This window comes from Eubalaena glacialis, chromosome 19 (assembly GCF_028564815.1).
Source record: "Eubalaena glacialis isolate mEubGla1 chromosome 19, mEubGla1.1.hap2.+ XY, whole genome shotgun sequence".
In the NCBI taxonomy this organism is placed as follows: domain Eukaryota; kingdom Metazoa; phylum Chordata; class Mammalia; order Artiodactyla; family Balaenidae; genus Eubalaena; species Eubalaena glacialis.
In genome coordinates this window covers 24,535,511-24,558,865 of record NC_083734.1, presented here as the reverse complement: position 1 = coordinate 24,558,865, position 23,355 = coordinate 24,535,511, and the positions used below count along the sequence as shown (strand labels likewise).

Genomic DNA, 23,355 nt, shown 5'->3' with positions numbered 1-23,355 from the left:
CCGGACCAGGGATCCAACCCCGGCTCTGGCGGTGAGAGTCCTAACCACTGGACCACTAGGGAATTCCCTAGAATTTTCGATTTAGAAACTTGAGGTTGAAGGGACAGGGAAGTCGAAGGGAAAAAGGGGACAAGAGGACAAGGCGTCTCTGTGCCTGATCAAGGTCAAAGCTCTAGGAAAATATCCTTAGAGTCTCAGAACAGTGAAACCGACTGGGAATACACATGGCAAGTTACATACTTCTCATAAAAGACAGGCTGTTTTGTCCTTCAAGTATAAGCCATATTTACTTCTAATAATGCAACAGCAAAACATAATGTGAGTAGAAAGCACCTTCTGCTTAGTACTGTACTAAACAGCTCTGGGTTACATTTACAATTTTAATAAACTGATTTGTCAAAACTGTCAGAATCAAGGGAGATCATCTGGATACCAGATGAACAAAAATATCTGTAATTATAAGCTGTCCATTTTTCTCTTTCATCTTCTATATACGTATCTGTGAGCAGCTACATATTTTCATGCACATACATACACATCAATTTTAAATCATTTTTAAAAACCTGTCATAATAGAATTCAGGAGAGTAGAAAATACAGTTCTCCTGGGAGAGCAATGGACTTGAAGGCGGAGCTACACTCCCCATTTCAGGACTAACATCCTTTTGCTGAACTATTCTGTCAGAGCCCAAACATTTCAGTTTCATTACCACCTGGATTGTTCCTTCCTGAGCACTCACTTACTGTGTGACCACAGGCAAGTAACTAAACCTCTCTGGCTCTCTGATATCTGAATGTGAAATAAACATTTTGATAGATGTTAACTGCCCTACAAAAGTGGCACGAGTAGTAATGAGATTCTTTTGGTAAAGAAGCCCAAACCCTCTGAAGAATGTTGTGAAATTGCCATGAATTTGTTATGACATAATTAATTCATACAAATACTTAACCCAAGTTTAATCAGAGTTCCATCTTTTGCCATGTGAGTGTTAAATTATACGTGACTACTGGGCTTCCCTGGTGGCGCAGTGGTTGAGAGTCTGCCTGCCAATGCAGGGGACACAGGTGCGAGCCCTAGTCCGGGAAGATCCCACATGCCGCGGAGCAACTAAGCCCGTGCGCCACAACTACTGAGCCCACGTGCCACAGCTACCGAAGCCCACATACCTAGAACCCATGCTCCGCAACAGGAGAAGCCACCGCAACGAGAAGCCCCCGCACCGCAACGAAGAGTAGCCCCTACTCGCCGCAACTAGAGAAAGCCCGCGCACAGCAACGAAAACCCAACGCAGCCAAAAAAAATTAAAAATAAAAATAAATAAAATTATATGTGACTACTCTCAACTGGAAGGTAGCCTGTATTTGAGGGCACTGAAATCTCTATTCCCATAGGAGGGGTGAGATGGATGAGCGGAAAGATGGGGGGATGCAGCCTGAGACACAAAAATTGAAGGAGCCTGAGTGCCATCCCCTGTCGGGGCTTGGATTTGACTCCCTTTTGGAAGTAGTTTGGAAAGACAGTGGGATAGTCATCAATGATCTTTTTCATCATTATTCTCGGGGCAGAGGATTTGAGCTGGAGAATGAACTCACATGGAGAACGAAGTTGCTGAAAAGAGCCAGTGTTAGCAGGGACAGAAAGATCAGGACATTTGGGAGAGCTTCCACATATTACAGCTCAACTTCCTTTTCATTTTAGTTTGCTTTTATTTGAAGATCAATAAGGAATGCAGCCTCTAGATGAGGCCAGCTAGGAAGCTGACTTTTTTAGGGAGAGGGACGCATGGATAGTGGATTTTTAAACGTGACATTCTAAATCACCCCTGTTGGGTTAAGGACTACAGTGAGTGTCTCTGTGGCAATTTTCCAGCCTTGCTACACACCAGGCACAGAATGTGCTGGGAAGTACCATTTACTGAAGTATTTTGCTGATGTCCAAGCCCGTGTCTTTGGTGAGTGAGAAGAATGTGCCATTCTAAGCAAGACGTGTGGCCTTTCCAAATCAGAAATGGACACAGATATAGAATGCTAATGCTGGAAGGGACCCTAGAAACAAGCTGGGATACGATACTTAACTTTCTGGAAGCAAAGGCTAAGGTCCAGAGAGGGTGAGTGATGGGCTCGATGCTCTACAGTGGGCCGCTGACGAAGCTGGAGACGGGGACCCGAGTCAGTCTCCAGCTGCTGGACCAGCGCACAGGCAATGGCAAAACGTGAACCAATGGTCCTTCTCTGAAACTATTCTCTCTGGATTATTTAGAAACAGTCTTTTTGAGGGATGAAACACTTGACTATAGAGAAAAGTGGAATGTATAATCAACAATAGATAGAATAAAACATTTTTGAAAGCCTAGCCATTGGGCAGAAGTTTCTCAGAATGAACGCAAACATCTGTACTTTTTCTAGACCGCCTATTTTACCCTCTCCTTCGGAGTCAGGTCGCCTTGTTTTCTCTCTGTCCACCAACCCCTGGGGACCCACATCACAGCGATCTTTCTAGCAAGAACACCTGGGCTTGGCTTTCTCTGTAGCCTTGCTCCCTTGCCTATCCCTACAGGGGTCTAGGTCTCTGCCGACTGCCGCTTTAATCATTTGTTTGTTAATTTGCTTAAACAGCTGGTCAAATTTTGGAAATAATCTCAACAGGAGGGTTTATGCTAACTTCTCTTGGATGCTGAGAGTTTCTACATGCCCCCCCTCCCCCCGCCCCCCCACAAGCCAATCACCAAGGGCAGTGAGACAGTCTGAGCCAAGAAAGAGAAAGTCAAGGAGTATGACTTGCCCCTATTTCTCTTGGCTGTTTCTTAGGTTCCTTAAACTCAGTGTTACAAAGTAGACGTATCTCCTCTCCTCCCTCCCCACCCTCAATCTCTATGAATGGTATTGCTTTCTACTCAGTTGCCCAACCAGACCTTGAGTATCACCCTGGACACTTCCCTCTTTATTACATCCTGGGCGCAATATGACATTAACCCTCATAAAGCCTTCGAACTGTCTCTCATGTTTTGCATCTCCTCTCTACTCCCACTACCACTACCTTACTTCAGGCATTCCTCTCTTATCATTTAGATTAATACAGTTATACCTGATGGTCTTCCTGGATCCAGCCTCACCCCACTTGAATCCATTTTCCACACTGTAGTCAAAGTGGTTTTTCAGAATCACATATCTGATCATACTGCCTTGCTTAAAATTCCACGGGAGCTCCCCAAAGCCTCCAGCCTCTCTACCGTGACACACCTGAACTCCTCATGTTCAGCCTTCTATTTCTCCCACCTCATCTCTCATTTATGCCCTACAGCCTGGCCTTCCTGAACTAAATGAAGCTTGTGCTCTGGCCTCTCTTGTCAATGGACTTTGTCCCTCTTCACTGCTGCACGGCTAATTCCAACTTGTTCTTCAAGACTTGGTTCAAGCAATCATTCCTCCAGGAAGCTTCCCCTGGCACCTGGTTGGTGCTTAATAAATTTGTTGAATAAATGAATAAACTGAACAAATGGTAGGAAGATGTTCTAATAGACACACCTCTCTCCTATAGATGCACAGTAATAACTGCAAAGGGAAAGGAAGGAATGTAGGCTGGGGAATAAGACTTTCGGCTAAATGTGATGTCATTATCATGACTGGGGCAGAAGCATCCTGTTTCAGGTACCTTTGTCAGAATTGCCTTTTCAAAAGTGAGATGGAATCCTAAGGCACAGTCTCTCCTCAGAAGACCTGGAGCTTGGAACGATAACATAACTGCCTGCCTTGGAAGCATTAGGAACCATCGAATCATAGTGATCACGTTATTTGCCTTCACTGATTTTGCCAGCAATTGTCCTATTAAACTGTCATTAAGTCTAACTCAAGGTAACCACGAAGAACTTGGAGTATCCAAATGACCTCTGGGTCGAGGCTATATAATCTGATTGGGGGGATGAGGGAGTGGTGGAGGCAGATATGGTGATGATACACATCTAGATTCTGTTTCCCTAGGAAATATTTTTGGGAATATTTTACTAAATAACATCAGCAAAACAAAACTCATGTTCAAAGAAGAAAGGGAAACTTTTCATGACCCCCTTGGGCCAGTGCAGGAGCCGTCTGAGCAACTGTTATGTTTAAAACTGTAATGCTCTTTGGAAATTTCCAGTGCAACAGCAGGCATCTCAGTAAGACTAGTCTTGACCTGAGTGGCAGCAGAAACGGGCTTTACCATAAGCACGGAAAGAACTGGACAAAGGAACCTTCCCCTGGAAGCCACTGTCTTGGCTCCTGGAGGAAGCGAACCCACAGAGAAGCAGCTCCCCCGTGGCCTCAGAGACAGAGAGGCAGCTACTCTTCTAAAAGACGCTCTCAGTCTGCCCTTGTGCCTTGGGGATAATGCTGGGCACGGTTCGTCGCAGAGATAGAGGTTCTCTAGCCCTTCGTTCCCCCCAGGAGCCAGACTGCTCTCTGGGAGAAGTCTCCATCACCAACACCTCCTTGCCGCCATCACCTGCTCCTTGTAAACCACTTCACTTGAGAATTCAGTTTTAGGAAAGGAGAAAGGGGTTGCTGGCTAGGCTGCCTAGTAATCCGGCACGACCATTCCAGATGTTGTGACTCATTTAAAGGGAGTTCCTTGTCTGCATTGCCCATCTCAGGCAGCTTATTAGGGAGCGTGCCCTCCAAAGGTTTAGAGATAAGTCTCAGGGGGAGCACATTCCCCGATCAAGACTTCATCACCCAGCAGGGGCTATTTAGAAGCTGGGCTTCTCAGCTTGTCTCCTCCATAAAGTGACACCAAGACCTTCCTGTCAGCCACAGTCTTGAGTAGTGATGTCATCAAAGGCTTTGGTCATGTGGGTGGAGGCGGTCTTGGCTTTCTAAATTAGTGAGGGGGCTAAATGCTTAACTGACCTGCCCTACTCATAGCACCATAGAAGCAGAGAGAACTGTCTTAGGGGCAAAGACCTCAAGGGTAAGAAATGAACCAGAAGTCTCAAGAGAAACTGTTTGTGAAAGACTGATCTTATCCCCAAGCCCAGCTGTATCAAATGCAGGCTAGATCCCAGTGACTGCAACTGGATGGGCCTGGCAGAAAGGAATGGAGCTGCCCGATTGTGTTTAAGTAGCAACACTGTCTTGAAAAATCTGACAAATATAGGGACAGGAGAGATGGGGCAGAAGAGTACCCAACGGGATCAGGCATTTCTGCCGCTGAGCCTAGGCCTGAAATCTCTTCTATACAGTTATTTCATCACTTTGGATTTCTCTATTTCTTTGCATCTCTGGGTATCCTTCAGTCTCCATTCTAAAACTCTGGAGGGGCTTCCCTGGTGCCACAGTGGTTAAGAATCCGCCTGTCAATGCAGGGGACATGGGTGTGAGCCCTGATCCGGGAAGATTCTACGTGCCGCGGAGCAACTAAGCCCGTGCGCCACAACTACTGAGCCTGCGCTCTAGAGCCCGCGAGCCACAACTACTGAAGCCCGCGCGCCACAACTACTGAAGCCCGCTCACCTAGAACCTGTGCTCCGCCACAAGAGAAGCCACCGCAATAAGAGGCCCAAGCACCGCAACGAAGAGTAGCCCCCGCTCGCCGCAACTAAAGAAAGACCACGCGCAGCAAGGAAGACCCAACGCAGCCAAAAATAAATAAATAAATAAATAAATAAATAAATAAAATAAAATAAAATAAAATAAAATAAAATTCTGGAAGAGGATTTCTCAGACTCAGGCATTTCTGCCCACCAGTACCTGAAGGAGTACATTAAAACAGCCCTAGACAAAAGCTCTCTATTTCTTATCCCTCCTCAGGCTTCCTGAACTCATACTACCAGTGTGGAATTTTTTAATAACAAAAGGAATTCCAAATACCATGCTGTGGGTAGCATAACTCTGCTTGCTCCTTGTATGGCTTAATCAGATACTTAAAGATACTCAGGATGGGTGATTCTTCCTGGGCTGGTGAGAAGTTCTGTGCCCCTCAAATACAAAAGCAAAGGACCAGTGAGCGTGGGGACATGACAGCGCTACTATCCAGCTGGGGGCCCGGAATAAAAACATAGGCTATTCCATTCCAGTCTCTTTTCAAATGTAATAAGTAACTCTTTTATGAGTTTAACTATAGTAGCTGGGCATCTCTTCTATACATTTATTTTCTTTTTTAATAACCACTTATGTTGGTGACTGGAAGATATAAGAATGAAATGCTGTAATCTATCACTCAACTCCGTGGACCGCAAACACAATGTACTTTCTAGCAAAATGGGTTGCTACTTCCAGTAGCTCTCTTGAATCCTGCTGCACATAACGGAATTTGAGCTTATGACCATATGTAGTTCCTCATAGCATCTCACCAGCAACATGGTCTTTTCTCTTTCCTACTTGACCACTGTGGATCCCCGCTTACCTGGTAACTGCATGAGGGTTGTGACGATGTCTTAGAAATGCCCGATTTGAGTTATGACAGAATATGAAGACCTTGTTCTGTTTTTTTCTATAGGAGTTTTCTGAGTCCTAGTTTTCTGATCTTAAAAATGAGTCAGTCTGGGATTTCCCTGGTGGCACAGTGGTTAAGAATCCGCCTGCCAATGCAGGGGACACAGGTTTGAGCCCTGGTCCGGGAAGATCCCACATGCCGCAGAGCAACTAAGCCCGCGTGCCGCAACTACTGAGCCCGCGCGCCTAGAGCCCGTGCTCCGCAACAAGAGAAGCCACTGCAGTGAGAAGCCCGCGCACCACAACGAAGACCCAACGCAGCCAAAAATAAATAAATAAATAAAATTAAAACAAAATATGAGTCAGTCACATAGAAAACAAACTTACGGTTAACAGATACACACTACTTTATATAAAACAGATAAACAACAAGGTCCTACTGTATAGCACAGGGAACTATATTCAATATCTTGTAATAACCTATAATGGAAAAGAATCCGAAAAAGAATATATATAGGTATATAACTGAATCACGTTGCTGTACACCAGAAACTAACACAACATTGTAAATCAACTATATTTCAGTAAAAAAAAAAGTCAGGAAGCTTCAATTAGTGGTTCTTAATTTGTTTTTCTCCATCTCAACATATCTGAGAGACGTGCATATCTCAGAGGAAGAGAGGGAATGATTTTTAAATTGGGGTGAGGAAGGTAAGAAAGAAAAGTTACCAGATTGGAGGGGCAGGGGGATTTTCTCAAACTGTACGTGAGATTTTCAGCTTAAAGGATTTCTAATATCCCTTCTCATTTTAAAACTTTGACTACCTCCACATCCCCTAATTTTCTCTCCACTGGGTCCCCAATGAGGTGAGGGTCACACCTCTTTCAAAATTGCATCAGTAATATTTTTTGCTAACATACTAGTGATCCCTGAACTTGCCCACAAACACGAGTTCAAAGAAACTCTTCTGGTTGCCAAATTTTAGCCGTAATTGGCATTTACACTTTGAGAAATCTTTATCAAAAATCTTATATAAAAAAAAAACTTATACATATATCAAAAAATGCATTTGTCAAAAATAACTCCCCATAAATGATTTTTTTCCTGGCGTATACACTCATAGGTTATTGCTAAAGTTTATATGATTTAATTGGAGATTTTTAATCACCAACGGTTCAACTTTGCAAATATTCTGTATGTACTGATGAAAAACAGACATCCTGAGGCTGATTTTTAGAAATGAAATCCACATACTTCGTTACTTGCATGACATCATGTAAGTGATAGTTTGCAAGGCTATGGTAACTCATTCATCAAGGACAAATACTGGGCGCGTGACTAGGAGACCCTCTGTCTTCTCCCACCCTGGCCTCACCTACCCAGTCCCCAAGCATGCAGGACCAGCCCCACCCCCGCCCATCTCTTTTCAAACTAGGGAACTGTCTTTTTCTTTTAATTCTCTGCAAACCTACCTGAAAAAAAAGAAAAGGGAAATACAAGAACTGCTGTTGAGAAGGTTCAGTGGCAAAGAAGGCAAGTGGGGGTAGGTGGGATTGGAACTCATCTAAAGAAAACATTGGGTGATCCTCGAATCCTTTCTCCCGGAGGGGTCAGTGGGTGCCAAGTTCTGCATTTCTCCTAAATGATCCCAGCAGCTGCAGCACATTATATGTGGCAACTCTTTTAGGATCTGAAAGGGTTTTCAAAGTCATGCTGGCAGCTGCCTCCTGTCGCCCCACTCTGTAATCATTGGACCTCTTGTTCCTTTTATAGAGTTGTTCTCTCCTAATAAAACACTAAATGCTGGTCTGAGCAACTGTTCCCGGATCACTAGCTGCACTCCTCCCTCCCTCTTCCTCCTTGCCCTACGTGCCTTTTCTTCTCTGGCCACAGTGGAGCCCTGTGTAAATTGCTCCAGCGCGGACCTGTGGCGGCACTGGCACTCGCATGGCTCACACAAGCACCACCAACCCCAACTCCACCGAGCCTGAACTCACATCCATTCCCAGCTATTTTGTGAGCTGCTACTTTAAAACTGGGCAACCATCCTAAATATATGAAGGCATAGGCGAAGCACAAACTGCCGAAAGCGAAGACCCGCAATTCATTGTGTCAGGAGCCTGGGGAGGTGATACCTCCAAGCTGTCTGTCAGAATCCAAAGCTGTGACTTGTCAGCTTTTGGATGACAAGCACTACAAAATAAACTGTTTCTGTTGTTGTTGTTGTTGTTGTTTTCTCCTGGCCAACATGAACCATATTTTAAAGGTGTGAACTCCTTCCAGAGTTCAAAATGCAGATGGAAACAACACCGTCCCAATCTAGGAATCAGCTCAAAGAGGGTTCTCTGCTCATCTCAAACCTCACAGTCTTCCCAGCCGCGACCTGGGAGCCTCAGAAAGCAAGCACGACTCCCTTTCTCACATCAAGTACAGCGACATTTAAAAGTGGCCTTGGTTTTCAAGGTTTCATGCCTACTTTACATTTGATCTGTGTTTTTACATTCCCATTTAAGATCGTAAGCTTCTCAAGAGTGGGAACCCAGGTTATGCAGCTTTTTATCACTGCCTGGGATGTAGCAGTTGTTCAGGAAATGTTTGCTGAATAAACGAGTGAAACTCTGAAAACAAAATTGACTTGGCTTGTGGGTGCTTGGTTAAAATAGGCAAACCGAAAAAGTCCCTTGATCACATTTGTTCCCAAGATTCTGAAGGCTTTTGGCTGAGCTTTTAAGTGAGGAAATCCCACCTTCTTGAAATAATTCTATTTAAGTAATGGCCATTTGACTATAAATGAATATAAGAGAAAGAATCTTCGAGCCCTAATGCGTAGTAAACAAATTAGAGGCGCCCAAATTCTCTGTGCAGCTTTTCTTTATCTTAAGATCTCTCTGAAAGTATAAATAAAAATGCTGTAACTGGTGATTTAATGCTTTAGCTCATACTGGTTAGCATTTTTTTATTCTTTACATTGAGTGCTAAGCATTTTATTTAAACTGATTTATTTGTTTTCTATTATGAAAAATTTTTTAATATATAAGCAGAGAAAATGGTATAATGAACCCTACATACTCATCACCAACTTTAATGACTATCAATTCATGGCCTCTTATTTCACATATATAAATTAGTTTTTAACATAAGTTTTGTGACAATCAGACTTTTGCCTAGAGCTCCCCAATTAGTTTATAATTACTACCAACTTTTTAGTTTTGAGAAACCTCCCACTCAGAAGGTGGAAGTTTTGAGCCAAAATATGACATTTGACTTGGGTGCAGCTGCTTAAAATATGTCTTCATTAAAGTCAGATGAAGGAGATAAGCTTAGTCTCGGCCTCCAATGGAACGTAGTCAAAGTTTGCATTTTTTCTTTTAAGTATAAAAGTAGAACTGTTTCCACCACCACACTCCCTCCCATGTTCCCTTCACACACACACACACACACACACATGCACACACACACACGCACGCACACACATACACACAACTAATACCCTACGTTCTGAACAATCCCATGAAGAGCGCATTCCCAGACCTTTGGGTCATGAGCACACACGTCTCCAGTTCCCAGGTTCTGTGCTCACACTTTGAAAGAACCTGAAGGCAAGGACACGGGGCAAAATAAATGCTTAAACAAATTGATTTTAAGGAGCAGACCTTTATACATCTTTTCATTTTTATGGCTTAAGATGGTGCAAAAATGTTACTTACTCCCTAAACAGTTATTAGTCTCTGTAATGTAACATAGCAGATACTTTCTAAATCCTTTTAGCCTTCTCCCCCTTACTGGAAAGATCATCATTTTTTTTTTTTTTATTTCAAAGTGGATTTAATAAAGAAAAGGAGTGTGCTGTTAAAGTAATACGTGAGGCTTTGACATTAAGCAGTGCAACCCCAGAGAGTCGGCAAGAACAGGGTCTCTAATCTCCAGTGATTTATAGAGGCTCTTCCTTCATCTCTGTACTTGGGGAGGGCCAAAAAGTTTAGAGACAGCCTGGCGTCCCTCTTACTCCACACCACTAACTCCTGCTGGCCAGTCGGCCTGCTAAAACTTTTAACCCTTTAGCTGCCAGTTGCCAGCGCATGTATTAAAGCCAGTTTATTTGCTTTCAGAGGATGGAGGGGTTTCATATTGCAGTAATGCACACGGAGGTAAACATCGATGTCTGATACTGAGACATTATAAGCCAAGAGCAGGAAAAGAAGCTAAAAACCAAATTTGGTTCATCTGAAGATGTTTGGAAAAGGTCAGGAGCCCCTTTTCATGGGTGAATGAGAATTTACTGGGTCACATCCGCACCTCAATCCCACCACTCTGAGTGAGCCCACAGAGTCATGGTGGCTGCATCCTCTCCTATGTAATGCTTAGTACTTGGAAACATAACTCAAGGTCAAAGTTCTAGAATACGATTAGAAGGAGACAACATGAAGAGTCTGAAACAAGTTTTTCCAACAAGTGGACTAAGGGGTGGGAAGGAGGGAGACTCCTTGGCCCTTTGGGAGGCCATATTCTGTGGCTGCCTCAGGCCTGGTTCCTTGTCTCTGTCACTCAGACAAAGAAGCAATCATCCTAACCCACCAGAAGTGCAGGAGAAGTCAAGGTCTTGGACTGAACTGCATCTTTTAAAAGATCAGAGCACTGCATTTGCCAACAAGGCCTGACAGGCATCTGTGGTAGAAAGCACATGCTGATCTAAAGCCAGGACAGTCTGCAGCAGAGATGGCCCTGGGACAAAGCCCTTGCACTCCCTAACCTTGGGACCCTGCCGCCTGGGCCACTCCTGACAAAGGAAAAGAGACAGAGCCCTACTTTAAGAGGCTTTCTGGAATCAAGTACCCAGGTCAAGAAGACTAACAGAGATCAATATCACTTACTTGAGGGCTGGCAGATGGCAAGTCAAGGCCACAAAATTCACAACTGACAGCAGCGACAGCAAGCAGCAAAAGACCTTCCTCTTTCCCTAGCCACAGCCCACGTGTTTTCTGTGAGTCAAGAAGCTGGTTGAGCATCTCCCTTGATGGTGAGGCTAGGGAGGGAACTGAGGCAGAGACAGGAAGCAACTTGCTCAAGAGCTGGCAGCCAGAGGGGGAGAGTCAGGACCGGAGCCCAGAGTTCCCGACTCACAGCCCATTACACCTTGATGAAGAGGAACAGGGGTCACAGGCTGTAGAGACGTCACACCCGAGTTCAAGTCCTGGTTCCTATCCTTGGCATCATCTCAAGCTTCAGTTTACTCCTCTTAAAATAGGAATAATAACTGTATCTATCCAATGCTGTGAAGATTCAACTGAGAGCATGAACTAAAAGCCCTGAAATGGTACCTGGCATATGGTGCACACTGAAAACATGTTCTTAATTATTGTAGTTGTTGTTATTACTGTTTTTTTTCCTTCAGAAATTCATGTGCTGGTCCCACTCAAGTGAAAAGGATAAGAAATGCATTTCTGTGGGACAGCACGTGGCCCAAGTTGCTCTGAACCAATGCAGTATGGCCGACAATTTCCCCCGTGACAGCCATCACCATATGCTTCCTTACTTCTGCCATGGCACACACCACATTTGGTTGTAATTTAGCTCTGTGCGGCTCTGCTTCCCAACTAGAGTTCTCCTGGGGTAGAGTCCATAGCTTATTCCTAGTCACATCTCCAGGGTCTGGCTCAGTAGGTGGCCCACAAATGTTTACCGAATGAATAAATGAATGAATGTAGTTTAAAGGGCCTAGAAACCCGTCTGTCTTTCTTCGCTCTGGCCAGAGTGTAGCCTGTCTAAATAGTCTGCCTTCTCACTCAAGTGGGCCCAGGGCAGAGCTTAGATACCACATGTCTTTGCAGTCCAAACTTCTCTGAAGGTGACACGCTCAAGGAGTCCCTCTGTGACTCTTTCATCAGGCCGGGAAGTGAGCGTTGAACACGTCACGCCTCTTAACAGCATCCCTTGGATCCTAGCCCACTGTTAGCGGTTAGTGTGAAAGTCCCTATTTTGTCATATTAGTTTCTGGTCGCACACCAAGTAGCAGCATGCTAATGTGAGAAAATCTGGAGAAACCCCTTCTAGGTTGAACTGTTGATGGCCTACAGGGTCATATACACCACATGACAGTCCTCTGGTGGCCCATGCACCAGGCTGGCACCAGTCAGAGGCCTTTTCTGTACTCGCCAGACACTTCGCCAGCCCAGGAGTTAGGCGCCGACATCAAGACAAACCCAGCCATGGTTGCTCCATCTCATATGATGACTTTCAAACGCAGATTCAGAGGATTTATGAGCAAGAAGGAATTTGTCACGCTCCCCATCCAGGCTCACCAAGGGCCAATGGCAAAGACCTTCCCTTCAAATATTGCAAAGCGATCCAGGAGGAAGATGTGTGTAGAGTTAAGCTGCTTTGTAAGCAGTCTTCTGACTCACACCCACACACTGGGAACTCTTTGGAGACAACTTCCCACCAGGTGTTTCCTTTCATGAAACATTTCTGGTCAACGAGTAGCCAAGGTGTCACAATATTCTGACAGCCACAGCCTGGCGCTGGTTTTAGGTCTAAGATTCCACAAGGCAAACTCCAATAGTCACTTGCCTTTTTAATTTTTAGACAAGCTTCCCAAGTCTTGAAAATCAAAAAGTAAGTGGTGGAGCTCTAGAATTCGGAGGACTAAGCTGATTTGCCCAAAGCAGGGCCCAGAGACGGGGAAGAAGATGGCAGAACTCGGCATAGGGGTGGGGGGAGTCTCGGCCGCAGGCTCTTTACCTTTGGAAAACTGCAGATCCCCAGCTCCAAGCACTCTGGCACCCTGAATAAACAGCCTGCTTTATTGGCCACCCACACTACTTCAGTGAGTAAAAGGGCTTAGGAATGTAAATCACACTGGAGTGAAGTGTGATCCTAATTTGCACTTAATCAAAGCCAATTAGAGGGACATTATTTACACAAAGCCCACGCATCTCAATTATGCCTAGCACAGCCCAAGACAGTTTTGAGTCCAGACCTTAATTTTGCTTAATTAGAGACGTAAACATTTTCACTGAGTCAATCCCCCAGTCTCGTCTACAGCGTATGGGTAAACCGAACCAAACACACAGAGCTCCGCACTTTAGGGCCAAGAAAGTATAATTGACACCTGCTGGAAATCAGCAGAAAACAAAGACAAGTATTCAGACCTGGGGGATCCTCTGGGCCAGACAATAGCACTGGGTTCTCTCTCTAACATACACGTTTTAGCACCTACTCGGCCAGGCGCCAAGTAGCATAATTGTGTCCCTTCGTTTCTGCATTTTAGCAAGATAAACCACAACCCAGGAGGATGGGAAAGCAAAGGACCCCAATTCAACTCTCAGCTGATACTTTTTTTCTTTTCTCTGGTTCTTGTGGTCCCTGGTCTGTTGCGGTGGAGGCAGATTCAGGGTAGTTGGTTTGAGTCACCAGGGGGCAGAAGAGGCCCCGAGGTCAGAGTCAGGCAGTAGGTCAGGAGAGAGCAGCTTCGTCTGAGTAGAGACTGAAGAGAGGAATTTAGGACAACAGGGCTTCCAGAAGCCTACAGACCAGATGGCCGGGAGAGGGCCTTGGCGACAACTGCTTGGGAACATCACTCACCCATCCATTCTACAAATAGGTGCTGGGGAAGCTTCTACTGCTCTTTCTGAGCAGGCCTCTCTGTGGTCACTGTGCTGTGCCCTGTCCTATCTGCGCAAATCCCCCTCACTTTTTGGTGAGCGGGGCATGGGGACTCTCCCAGCAGAGGCCCTGGCAGCTCATCTGAGGGTCCCTTCTCTCTGTGTTTACAGCCATCAGCACGGCCTTAAGGGAACAAATCAATGCCCAGGCAGGTTGAAAAGCCAGTAGAGTTGAAGTCTAAACGGCGTCCTCCAAAGCTCAGCTGGAGAAAGCAAAAAAGAAATGCAGTGAGAAAAGAAATGCAGCTGCAGACTGCACTGCTGCTTCCAAGGAGCCCAGAGGCAGCAGGGGTCAACAGATCATAATACCAAAGGTATGATTAAAGCTGCCCAGGTGAGGGAGTTCAAGTTCCAACTTGAACGACAGTTCTCAAGTTCTAACCGCTGAAAGTCAACTTACTTTTTTTAACCTCATTTTGGTACAAATCCCCTCTAAATTCACCTGGCCATCCTTTTGCCACCTCTGCCTCCTTCCAAATAGGGACAGAGAAGGAATGAAATAAATATAAAGTACCTGGCATGAAGTGGGTGCTTAATAAAGATCTGGTGGATCAACTGTAGGAGACCAAGACTAATTAGATTCATGGGTACTTTTCCAACACTAATGGTCCCATTAGTCCTAAAAAAAAAAATAAAATAAAACGGTAAAATCTCTAAAGGGACTGGGCAGCATCACTGAACATCCCAGCAGCCCAACTGTTTCCACCACATAGAAGAGCAAAGTGAAATAGCCATCACAACGTCTAGTGTTATAACATCACATTATAGTATTATGTAGATATAAGATGTCATGAGTTGCTTTATTTTAAATTTTAAAGAGGGAAAACTCAGTCAAATATACGTACATAAAATTTACCTCAATAAAAATGTTTTAAAAATTCACACTTTAGGTAGATAAAGGGATAACATAATTTGTCCAATTCATTAAACCAGGATAGAACCAAAAATAATAGTGTTTAATTCTTCTCAAACTGAAGTATAGCAACTTTGGGAAGAGTTTGGTCCACAGCCCTCTGTGTTCACAGGCTTCCTTCTTTTTCATTCAACCCAACTCTTCTATTTTATTAACAGGGACCAATCTAAACACAACCTTCTATAACTTAGGCATTTAACATGTCCTTGGAGCCTTCATAGGTCAAGCAAGGGAATTTTCCCTTGCTGACACAGGAAGTCACATCTAAGAGTAAACCAACTTTAGTTCCCCAAAGACTTTGCCTTTGAACTCTTTGAGCACAATCCCAGTGACCTGCGTTCTCTGTCCTTGCATATTAACCAAATGCCCCACCCACTTTTTCTAACCATCCAACTCTTAGAAGTTACCAGTCTGGACACTTGGGGAGAACCTCTCACCAAGGGCTCAGTCCTCCCCTCCTTTGTCAGCTCCCAACCAGGAGGCTCAGTAAAGACTTCACATTGGTAAGATATTCCCAAAGAAGCACTAAAGGAAATTTCAGATTTATGAGGTTTGCTTTTTCCTAGAGACAAATTTTATTTCAAACCTGAGACCAATTAGGGAGAAAAATAGCAAAAGCATGTATGGACGTGTTCACTGAAATTAACCCAAATGATTCCTTTACAGTTTAAAAAGTACTTTCTCACATATGATTTCATTTGATCTTATTAGATATTTACAAAAATCTGAGAGGCAGGTACACAGTAGATAACTGGTATGTATATGTTACAGTGAGTCAATGAGGTATTCTGAATCCAAATTCAGTGTTTCTTCCACTAGACACAACAGCCTAAATGCAAATAGTTGTTTAGGAAAAATGTTCCTGAGCATCTATTATGTGTGCAACCTTCTTGCAGAAAGGGAGTGACAGAGACAAGAATGTGAAGATTTATCATGAAAACATGAGAGAATTTTGTAATCAATAGAGAAGGGGAGAAAGTTATTCTAAGTATAATGTAAACTCTCAAAACTGTTAAAAGTTACTGATAAATTCAAACACATAAAAACTTAAAGTATTGTATGGCAAAAAGTATCAAAAACATGTTAAAAGATATTGACAGGGCTTCCCTGGTGGCGCAGTGGTTGAGAATCTGCCTGCCAATGCAGGGGACACGGGTTCGAGCCCTGGTCTGGGAAGATCCCACATGCCGCGGAGCAACTAGGCCCGTGAGCCACAATTACTGAGCCTGCGCGTCTGGAGCCTGTGCTCCGCAACAAGAGAGGCCACGATAGTGAGAGGCCCGCGCACCGCGATGAAGAGCGGCCCCCACTTGCCGCAACTAGAGAAAGCCCTCGCACAGAAACGAAGACCCAACACAGCCATAAATAAATAAATAAATAAATAAATAAATAAAATTAAAAAAAAGATATTGACAAAATAAGAAAAATATTTACAATACACCCGCAAAATGCTAATTTGCTTAATATGTAGAAAGCTTCACCAAATCAATATGAATAAGAACAATCCCAATAACCAAAGAAAAATGATCAAAGAACATGAACAGAGAATGCACAAAATATAGAATGTAAATATGTGAAAAGATACTCAATGCCAGTCTAAGAGAAGTTCAAATTAAAATTACAATGAAATATGACACTGAATCTATCTGATTAGCAAAACTCAAAAAATTTAATAACATGCTGTTTTGAAAAGGTATAGAGAAGTAAGCACTCTCATATATTGTTAGTGGGAGTATAAGTTAGTATAGCAACTATGATGGAAAATTAGGCATTAGGAAATAAAATTACAAATGCTCACAACACTGAAACTAACACAATATTGTAAATCAACTATATTTCAATAGATATTTAAAAAAGAAGAAAAACAAACAAAAAAACCCAAATGCACATACCCTTTAATTTGGGAATTTTATTTCTAGGAACTAACTGTGTAGCTACAATTATACAAATGCTCAAAGATGTAAAAGGATATTTACTTTAGCTTTAGTTTATAATGAAAAAAGACTGAAAACCATGTATATGTCCAACAATAGCGGTTCTAGGTAAATTATGGTACATCATTACAATGGAAAACTATATAGTCTAAAAATAATAAGGAAATTCCATAAATACTAAAAAGAAAAAGGAAAAATATCTGAGATATATTAACATATAAAACTAATGTACAAAAGAGTGTGCATACTAGGGTATCCTTTTGATGTAAAGAAAAAAGGATGTTTGTATGTGTACAGAACATCCTTGGAATGACACACAGGAAACTGGTAACAGTGATTACCTCTGGGGAAACACTAGAAGATAGGGGTGGGAGACTTTTCACTACACACCATTTAGTGCCTAATATCACATGGTACGTAATACTGTTCAAAAAGCTGCGATTGGGCTTCCCTGGTGGCGTAGTGTTTAAGAATCTGCCTGCCAATGCAGGGGACACGGGTCCGAGCCCTGGTCCGGGAAGATCCCACATGCCGCGGAGCAACTAAGCCCGTGTGCCACAACTACTGAGCCTGCGCTCTAGAGCCCACAAGCCACAACTACTGAGCCTGGGGGCCACAACTACTGAAGCCTGCGCGCCTAGAGCCCATGCTCCGCAACAAGAGAAGCCACCATGATGAGAAGCCTGCGCACCACAATGAAGAGTAGCCCCCGCTTGCCTCAACTACAGAAAGCCCGTGTGCAGCAACGAAGACCCAACGCAGCCAAAAATAAAATAAATAAACGAATAACTAAATTTATTAAAAAAAAAAAAGCTGAGGTACCACGTGAATAAAGTAGGCCAATGAGTTGAGACTTGCTGGAAAAAGGCTTTGACCTGTTAAAAGTCCAGAGATACACATATGGCTCCATCTTTGCTGCCCAAATGAGCAGGCATTTGTGAGAATAGCTGGCAGAGCCCTAGGCACTGGTACTGCCCATGTAAACACTACTCTGTCATAAGAACGTACTTGGAGGGGCCTCGTCTTAACTGGGCACAGACCCACACACCCACACACCCCCTACACCTGCCCCCCACCCCCAAATGGTACCAGTATTTTCATGTGAATATACCTTTCCTTTCAAGTTACAAGAAGCTTTTATACCCATCATTTCATCAAATCTTTACAAACACATTCCAAGGAAGGGACTTTTTTTTTTTTATACAGCAGGTTCTTATTAGTTATCCATTTTATCCATTTTAGTGCCCTCCTGATATACAGATCTGTACACTGAAGCTCAAAAAATTTAAGTCACTCACCCAAGATGCAAAATCTAAGTGGCAGACCTGTGACTCAAACCTAGATCCCCTGATCCAAATTAGATGTTCTTTCTACCTGGTCAACTACTTCACATTCCCTTCTGAAAAGAAATCAGTGACGACCCCTCCATGCTGAAGCTGTGGCAATTAAAAGCTATGAAGTAATTATTTTGCCTATACAACTCCCTGGATCCTGAGGCATCCAATAGCCTCCTGGACTTTAACAAACTATAATTGCCTTTCTCTGGGCATCCATGGTGCTCCAGGGTAAAGTAAGGAGGTTGGACTATAAGAATTCTGAGATCCCTTACAACTCTACTCTTCAGTGAAACGGAGGATTTCTTGAGTTCTGCTGACAGTGGGGAGAAAATTATCCCAGGGGTGAGCGTTTAACTAAAAAAAAAAGTACTCAGAGCTCTGGAGCTAAGCTAAACAAAGAGTTAACATAGAAAGAGACTGGGAGAGGGAGAAAGAGGGAGCCATAGGTGGTTTAGCAAAACTCACACCGTCTCAGACATCCAGCCGGTCTGAAGAAGCCAAGTGCAATGTGGCTTGTGGTTACCTGGCCGGCTTTTTTTACTCAAGCAGAGGAATCAGGGCCACCTCACCATGGAAGCCCAATGGCTTGGCCCACTATTTTAAACATGGTTTGTGGTCTATACCAGGATAGACTGAACAAGTCTGTGTCATCCAAGGGATTAAGACTGGATGTAACATGTGCTTATCCCAATGGCAGTGATGGGGACAAGTGAAGAGACATTGGGCAACATCAACATTAGACACAAAGTTTTGCTAAAAATATCCTCTGCAAGGCCTCAGGGAGAAGTCTGCAACATACAAACAATGCCTAGTGATCGTTAGCCACAACAGGCTAGGCAGAAGCTGCCATTCAAGAAGAAACCAAATGATAAGGAACGGAATGGAATTCCCCATCTGCTCACACACCTGCCCACAAAGGGAATCATTGAGAAAAAGAGAAGAAATAAGCAAGAGCTTCTATTCTGTTAAGAGCATCAGTCCTAGGCTGCACACATTTTAAAAACAACACAGCTTTACTGAGATATAATTCACCTACCATACATTCTATCCATTTAAAGGGTACAATTCAACAGCTGATAGTATATTCATAGAACGTGTAACCATCTATTTTAGAACAGTTTAATTACTTCAAAAACAAACCCTGTACCTCTTAGCCATCACCTCCCAAACTCCCCATCCCCCAGCCCCAGGCGACAAGGAATCTACTTTCTGTCTCTCTAGATTGGCCTATTCTGGACATTTCATATAAATGGAACCATACAATTGGTGGTCCTTTGTGACTGGCTTCTTTCAGTCACAAATGTTTTCAAGGTTCATTTATGTTGTAGCATAGATAAGAACTTCATTCCTTTTTATGGCTGAATAATAACCCATTGTATGGACATACTACATTATGTTTATCCATTAATCTGTTCATGACACTTGGGTTGTTTCCTCTTTTAGCTATTGTGAATAGTGTACAAGCATCTGTTTGAGTTTCTGCTTTCAAGTACTTTGGGTATATCCATTAATCAGTTGATAGACAGTTGTTCCTACTTCTTGGCTATTAATGATTATTAATTACTACTTGAGATTAATGTTGCCATGAACATTTGTGTACAAATTTCCATTTCTGTTGGTTTCATTCGCTTTCATTTCATTCTCTTTTACCTAGGTGTGATATTGCTGGATCATATGGCAACTCTATGTTTAAAAATCTGAGGAACTGCCAGATAGTTTGTCAAAGAAGCTGCACCATTTTACATTCCCAAGGGCAGTTCCAATTTCTCTACATCCTCATCAACACTTATTATCTTTTTGATTACAGCCATGCTAGTGGCTGCAGAGTGGTATCTCATTGTGGGTTTTTAAAAAATTATTTATTTATTTATTTATTTATTTATTTATGACTGTGTTGGGTCTTCGCTGCTGCGTGCGGACTTTCTCTACAAGCAGCGAGTGGGGGCTACTCTTTGTTGTGGTGCGTGGGCTTCTCATTGCAGTGGCTTCTCTTCTTGTGGAGCACGGGCTCTAGGCGCACAGGCTTCAGTAGTTGTGGCATGTGGGCTCGGTAGTTGTGGCATGCGGGCTCGGTAGTTGTGGCATGCGGGCTCAGTAGTTGCAGCTCAGGGGCTTAGTTGCTCTAAGGCATGGGGGCTCTTCCCAGACCAGGGATCGAACCCGGGTCCCTTGCATTGGCAGGTGGATTCTTAACCACTGCGTCACCAGGGAAGTCCTCATTGTGTTTTTGAGTTGTGTTTCCCTGATGGGTAATAATGTTGAGCATCTTTTCACATGATTATTGGCCATTTGTATATCTTCTTTGGAGACCTGTCTATTCAGATCCTTTGCCCATTGTTATATTGGGTTATCTGTCATTTTATTGTCGAGTTGTAATAGTTATTTACATTGTATAAATAAAAGTTCCTTTTTGGATATATGATTTGCAAAAATTTTCTCGTATTCTGTGGGTTGTCTTTTCACTTTGTGATACTGTCCTTCAAAGCACAAAAGTTTTTAATTCTGATGAGGTCCAGCTTATCTATTTTTTATTATGTTTCTGCTTTTAGTATCATATCTAAGAAACCATTGCCTAATCCAAGGTCACAAAGATTTACACCAATGTCTTCTAAGAGTTTTACGGCTTCAGCTCTTGTATTTAAGTCTTTGATCCATTTTGAGTTAAGTTCTGTATATGACATAAGGTAGGGGTACAACTTCATTGTTTTGCACGTGAACCTGTAACAGTCCCATCACCATTTGTTGAAAAGACTATTCTTTTCCCAAAGAATTGTCTTGGCACCCTTGTTGAAAATCAGTTGACCATAAATGAGGGTTTATTTCTAGGCTCTCAATTCTATTCCATTGATTTATGTGTCTATCTTTATGCCAGTACTACACTGCTTTGATTACTGTAACTTAGCAGTAAATTCTGAAATTGTGAAGTCGATGCCTATAACTTTGTTCTTCTTTTTCAAAATTGTTTTGACTATTCTGCATCCTTTGAATTTATATATGAATTTTAGGACCAGCTTGTTGATTTCTGCAAAATCAGTTGGGATTTTTAAAGGGACTTAGTCGAACACATAGATCAATTTGGGGAATACTGTCATCTTAACAACATTGTCTTCCAATCAGTAACATAAGATGTCTTTCCATTTATTTAGGCCTTCTGTAATTTCTTTCAACACTTTGTAGTTTTCAGAGTATAAAGTTTATACTTCCTTTGTTAAATTTATTCCTAAATATTTTAATCTTTTTGGTGCTATTATAAGTGGAATTGTTTTCTTAGTTTCATTTTCGATTTGCTCATTACTACTGTATAGACATACAAGGTCTGGTCCCTACAATGAGACCCTTATTCTATACCAGTGGTTCTGCTTCTATGATCAAAACCTATTTATGTTATTATAAACAGTACCACTCTGTGTGGGATGTTGAACGTTTGTCGGGACTGGGGTATACGGGAGCTCTCTGTACTGTCCACTCAATTTTTCTGTGAACCTAAAACGGCTCTAAAAAATCGTCTATTAAAAAACAAATTTAAGAAATTTTTAAAGGATAAATACTGCATGATTTTACTTACATGAGGTAGGTAAAGTAGTCAAACTCAGAAACAGAAAGTAGAATGTGGTTACCAGGGGCCGGGGATAAGGGGAAAATGGGGAGTTGTTCAATGGGTAAAGAGTTACAGTTTTGCAAGATGCAAATTTCCAGAGATCCGTTGTACAACAATATGCATAAAGTTAATACTACTGTACTGTACACTTCAAAACAGTTAAATTGGGGGGAAATTGGATGAAGGTGGTCAAAAGGTACAAACTTCCAGTTATAAGATAAGTAAGTACTGGGGATGTAACGTATAACGTGATTAGTATAATGAACACTGCTGTATGTTATATGTGAAAGTTAAGAGAGTAAATTCTGAGTTTTCATCACAAGGAAAAAAGATTTTTTTGTTTTTCTATTATTTTGTATCCATATGAGATGACGGATATTTACTAAACTTATTGTGGTAATAATTTCATGAGGTACGTAAATCAAATCATTATGCTGTATATCTTACACTTATACAGTGCTGTATGTCAATGATATCTCAATAAAACGAAGAAAAAAGGGGAAAAAATTTTAACGGTTAAAATGGCAAATTTTATGTTATATATATATATATATTTTTAACCACGCACACAAAAATAATTTGAATCTGGTAAAGGGGAAGCAAAAGAAAACTTTAAAATGTGGTGGGGGGAGAGGGTTGGTGGTGGAGATACTATCATTTACTATATAATTCTGTCTTTCCATCTAGAATGAGGATATACCTTGAAGATAGAGTTCATGGCTTATTCATTTTCATGTCTGAGTAGTCAAGATTACCTTTAGTTAGGAAAAGTACTGAATGAATGAATGAATAAATAAATGCAGAACAGGCAGGGATGGAACAAGTAAAGGTGTAAACAGTGCCCAACGTCATAAATGACTGGGGAGACTGACTCTTGAGTGAGTGACAGAAGATCTGCGGCCTGAGGGACGTCTACAAGTGAGTAACGGTTTCTCTCCAGGCACAAAATGTAGGACATGATATTAAATATTCAAGAGATACATGACCTAGTTTTTTGGGGGGCTGGGGGTATTGGGTTTTCAGTGAGCTCTGAGCATACACAGACCTATGTAGGACAGGTCCATGGACACAGAGGAGAACAAAGCAAAGGAGAGCAGTCTTTTACCCCGTGGTCATGTTTCAGGTCAAGCAGTCCTCTCTTACATAACCCTTCCTGGCTATCTGGAAAATTCCATGTTTCACCTCCTTGCCACCTCCCTCTTTGAACTCAGAATCAGACTGTAAGCCTGTGGGCATCCCATGCTTCTTGCCAAGGATAATACGTTTTGGCAGCATGGCATTCATTCATTTATTCACTCACTCACTCACCCACCCACCAACCACGGCTAAGATAATTCCTACCATTGTAGCTGTTGGTCAGGCCCCTGAATATTTTTGAGGGACTGGTCAATCTCTTGTTTAAGTTTCCAAAGAAATAAAAGCCTTGACATCACTACTTACTATCTCTGAAGCTACCAACCACCGTGGAAATTTAAAAACTAACTTTCCTATCCTAGTAGAGACG

The 23,355-nt window shown here is 42.6% G+C and overlaps 1 protein-coding gene across 3 annotated transcripts in view; it reads right to left on the bottom strand.

Annotated features, from left to right (window-relative positions):
- Positions 1-23,355, bottom strand: part of BCAS3 (BCAS3 microtubule associated cell migration factor) — a 595,828-nt gene that overhangs the window by 82,256 nt on the left and 490,217 nt on the right. The window contains exon 23 of one of the 3 annotated variants that reach the window (XM_061176784.1): positions 14,616-14,688. The exons of the other annotated variants lie outside the window; for them this stretch is intronic. Coding sequence (XP_061032767.1) covers positions 14,651-14,688 — 38 coding nt within the window. The 3' untranslated portion in view covers positions 14,616-14,650. Of the gene's footprint in view, positions 1-14,615; positions 14,689-23,355 lie in introns of those variants that run through there. 3 annotated transcript variants of the gene reach the window in all.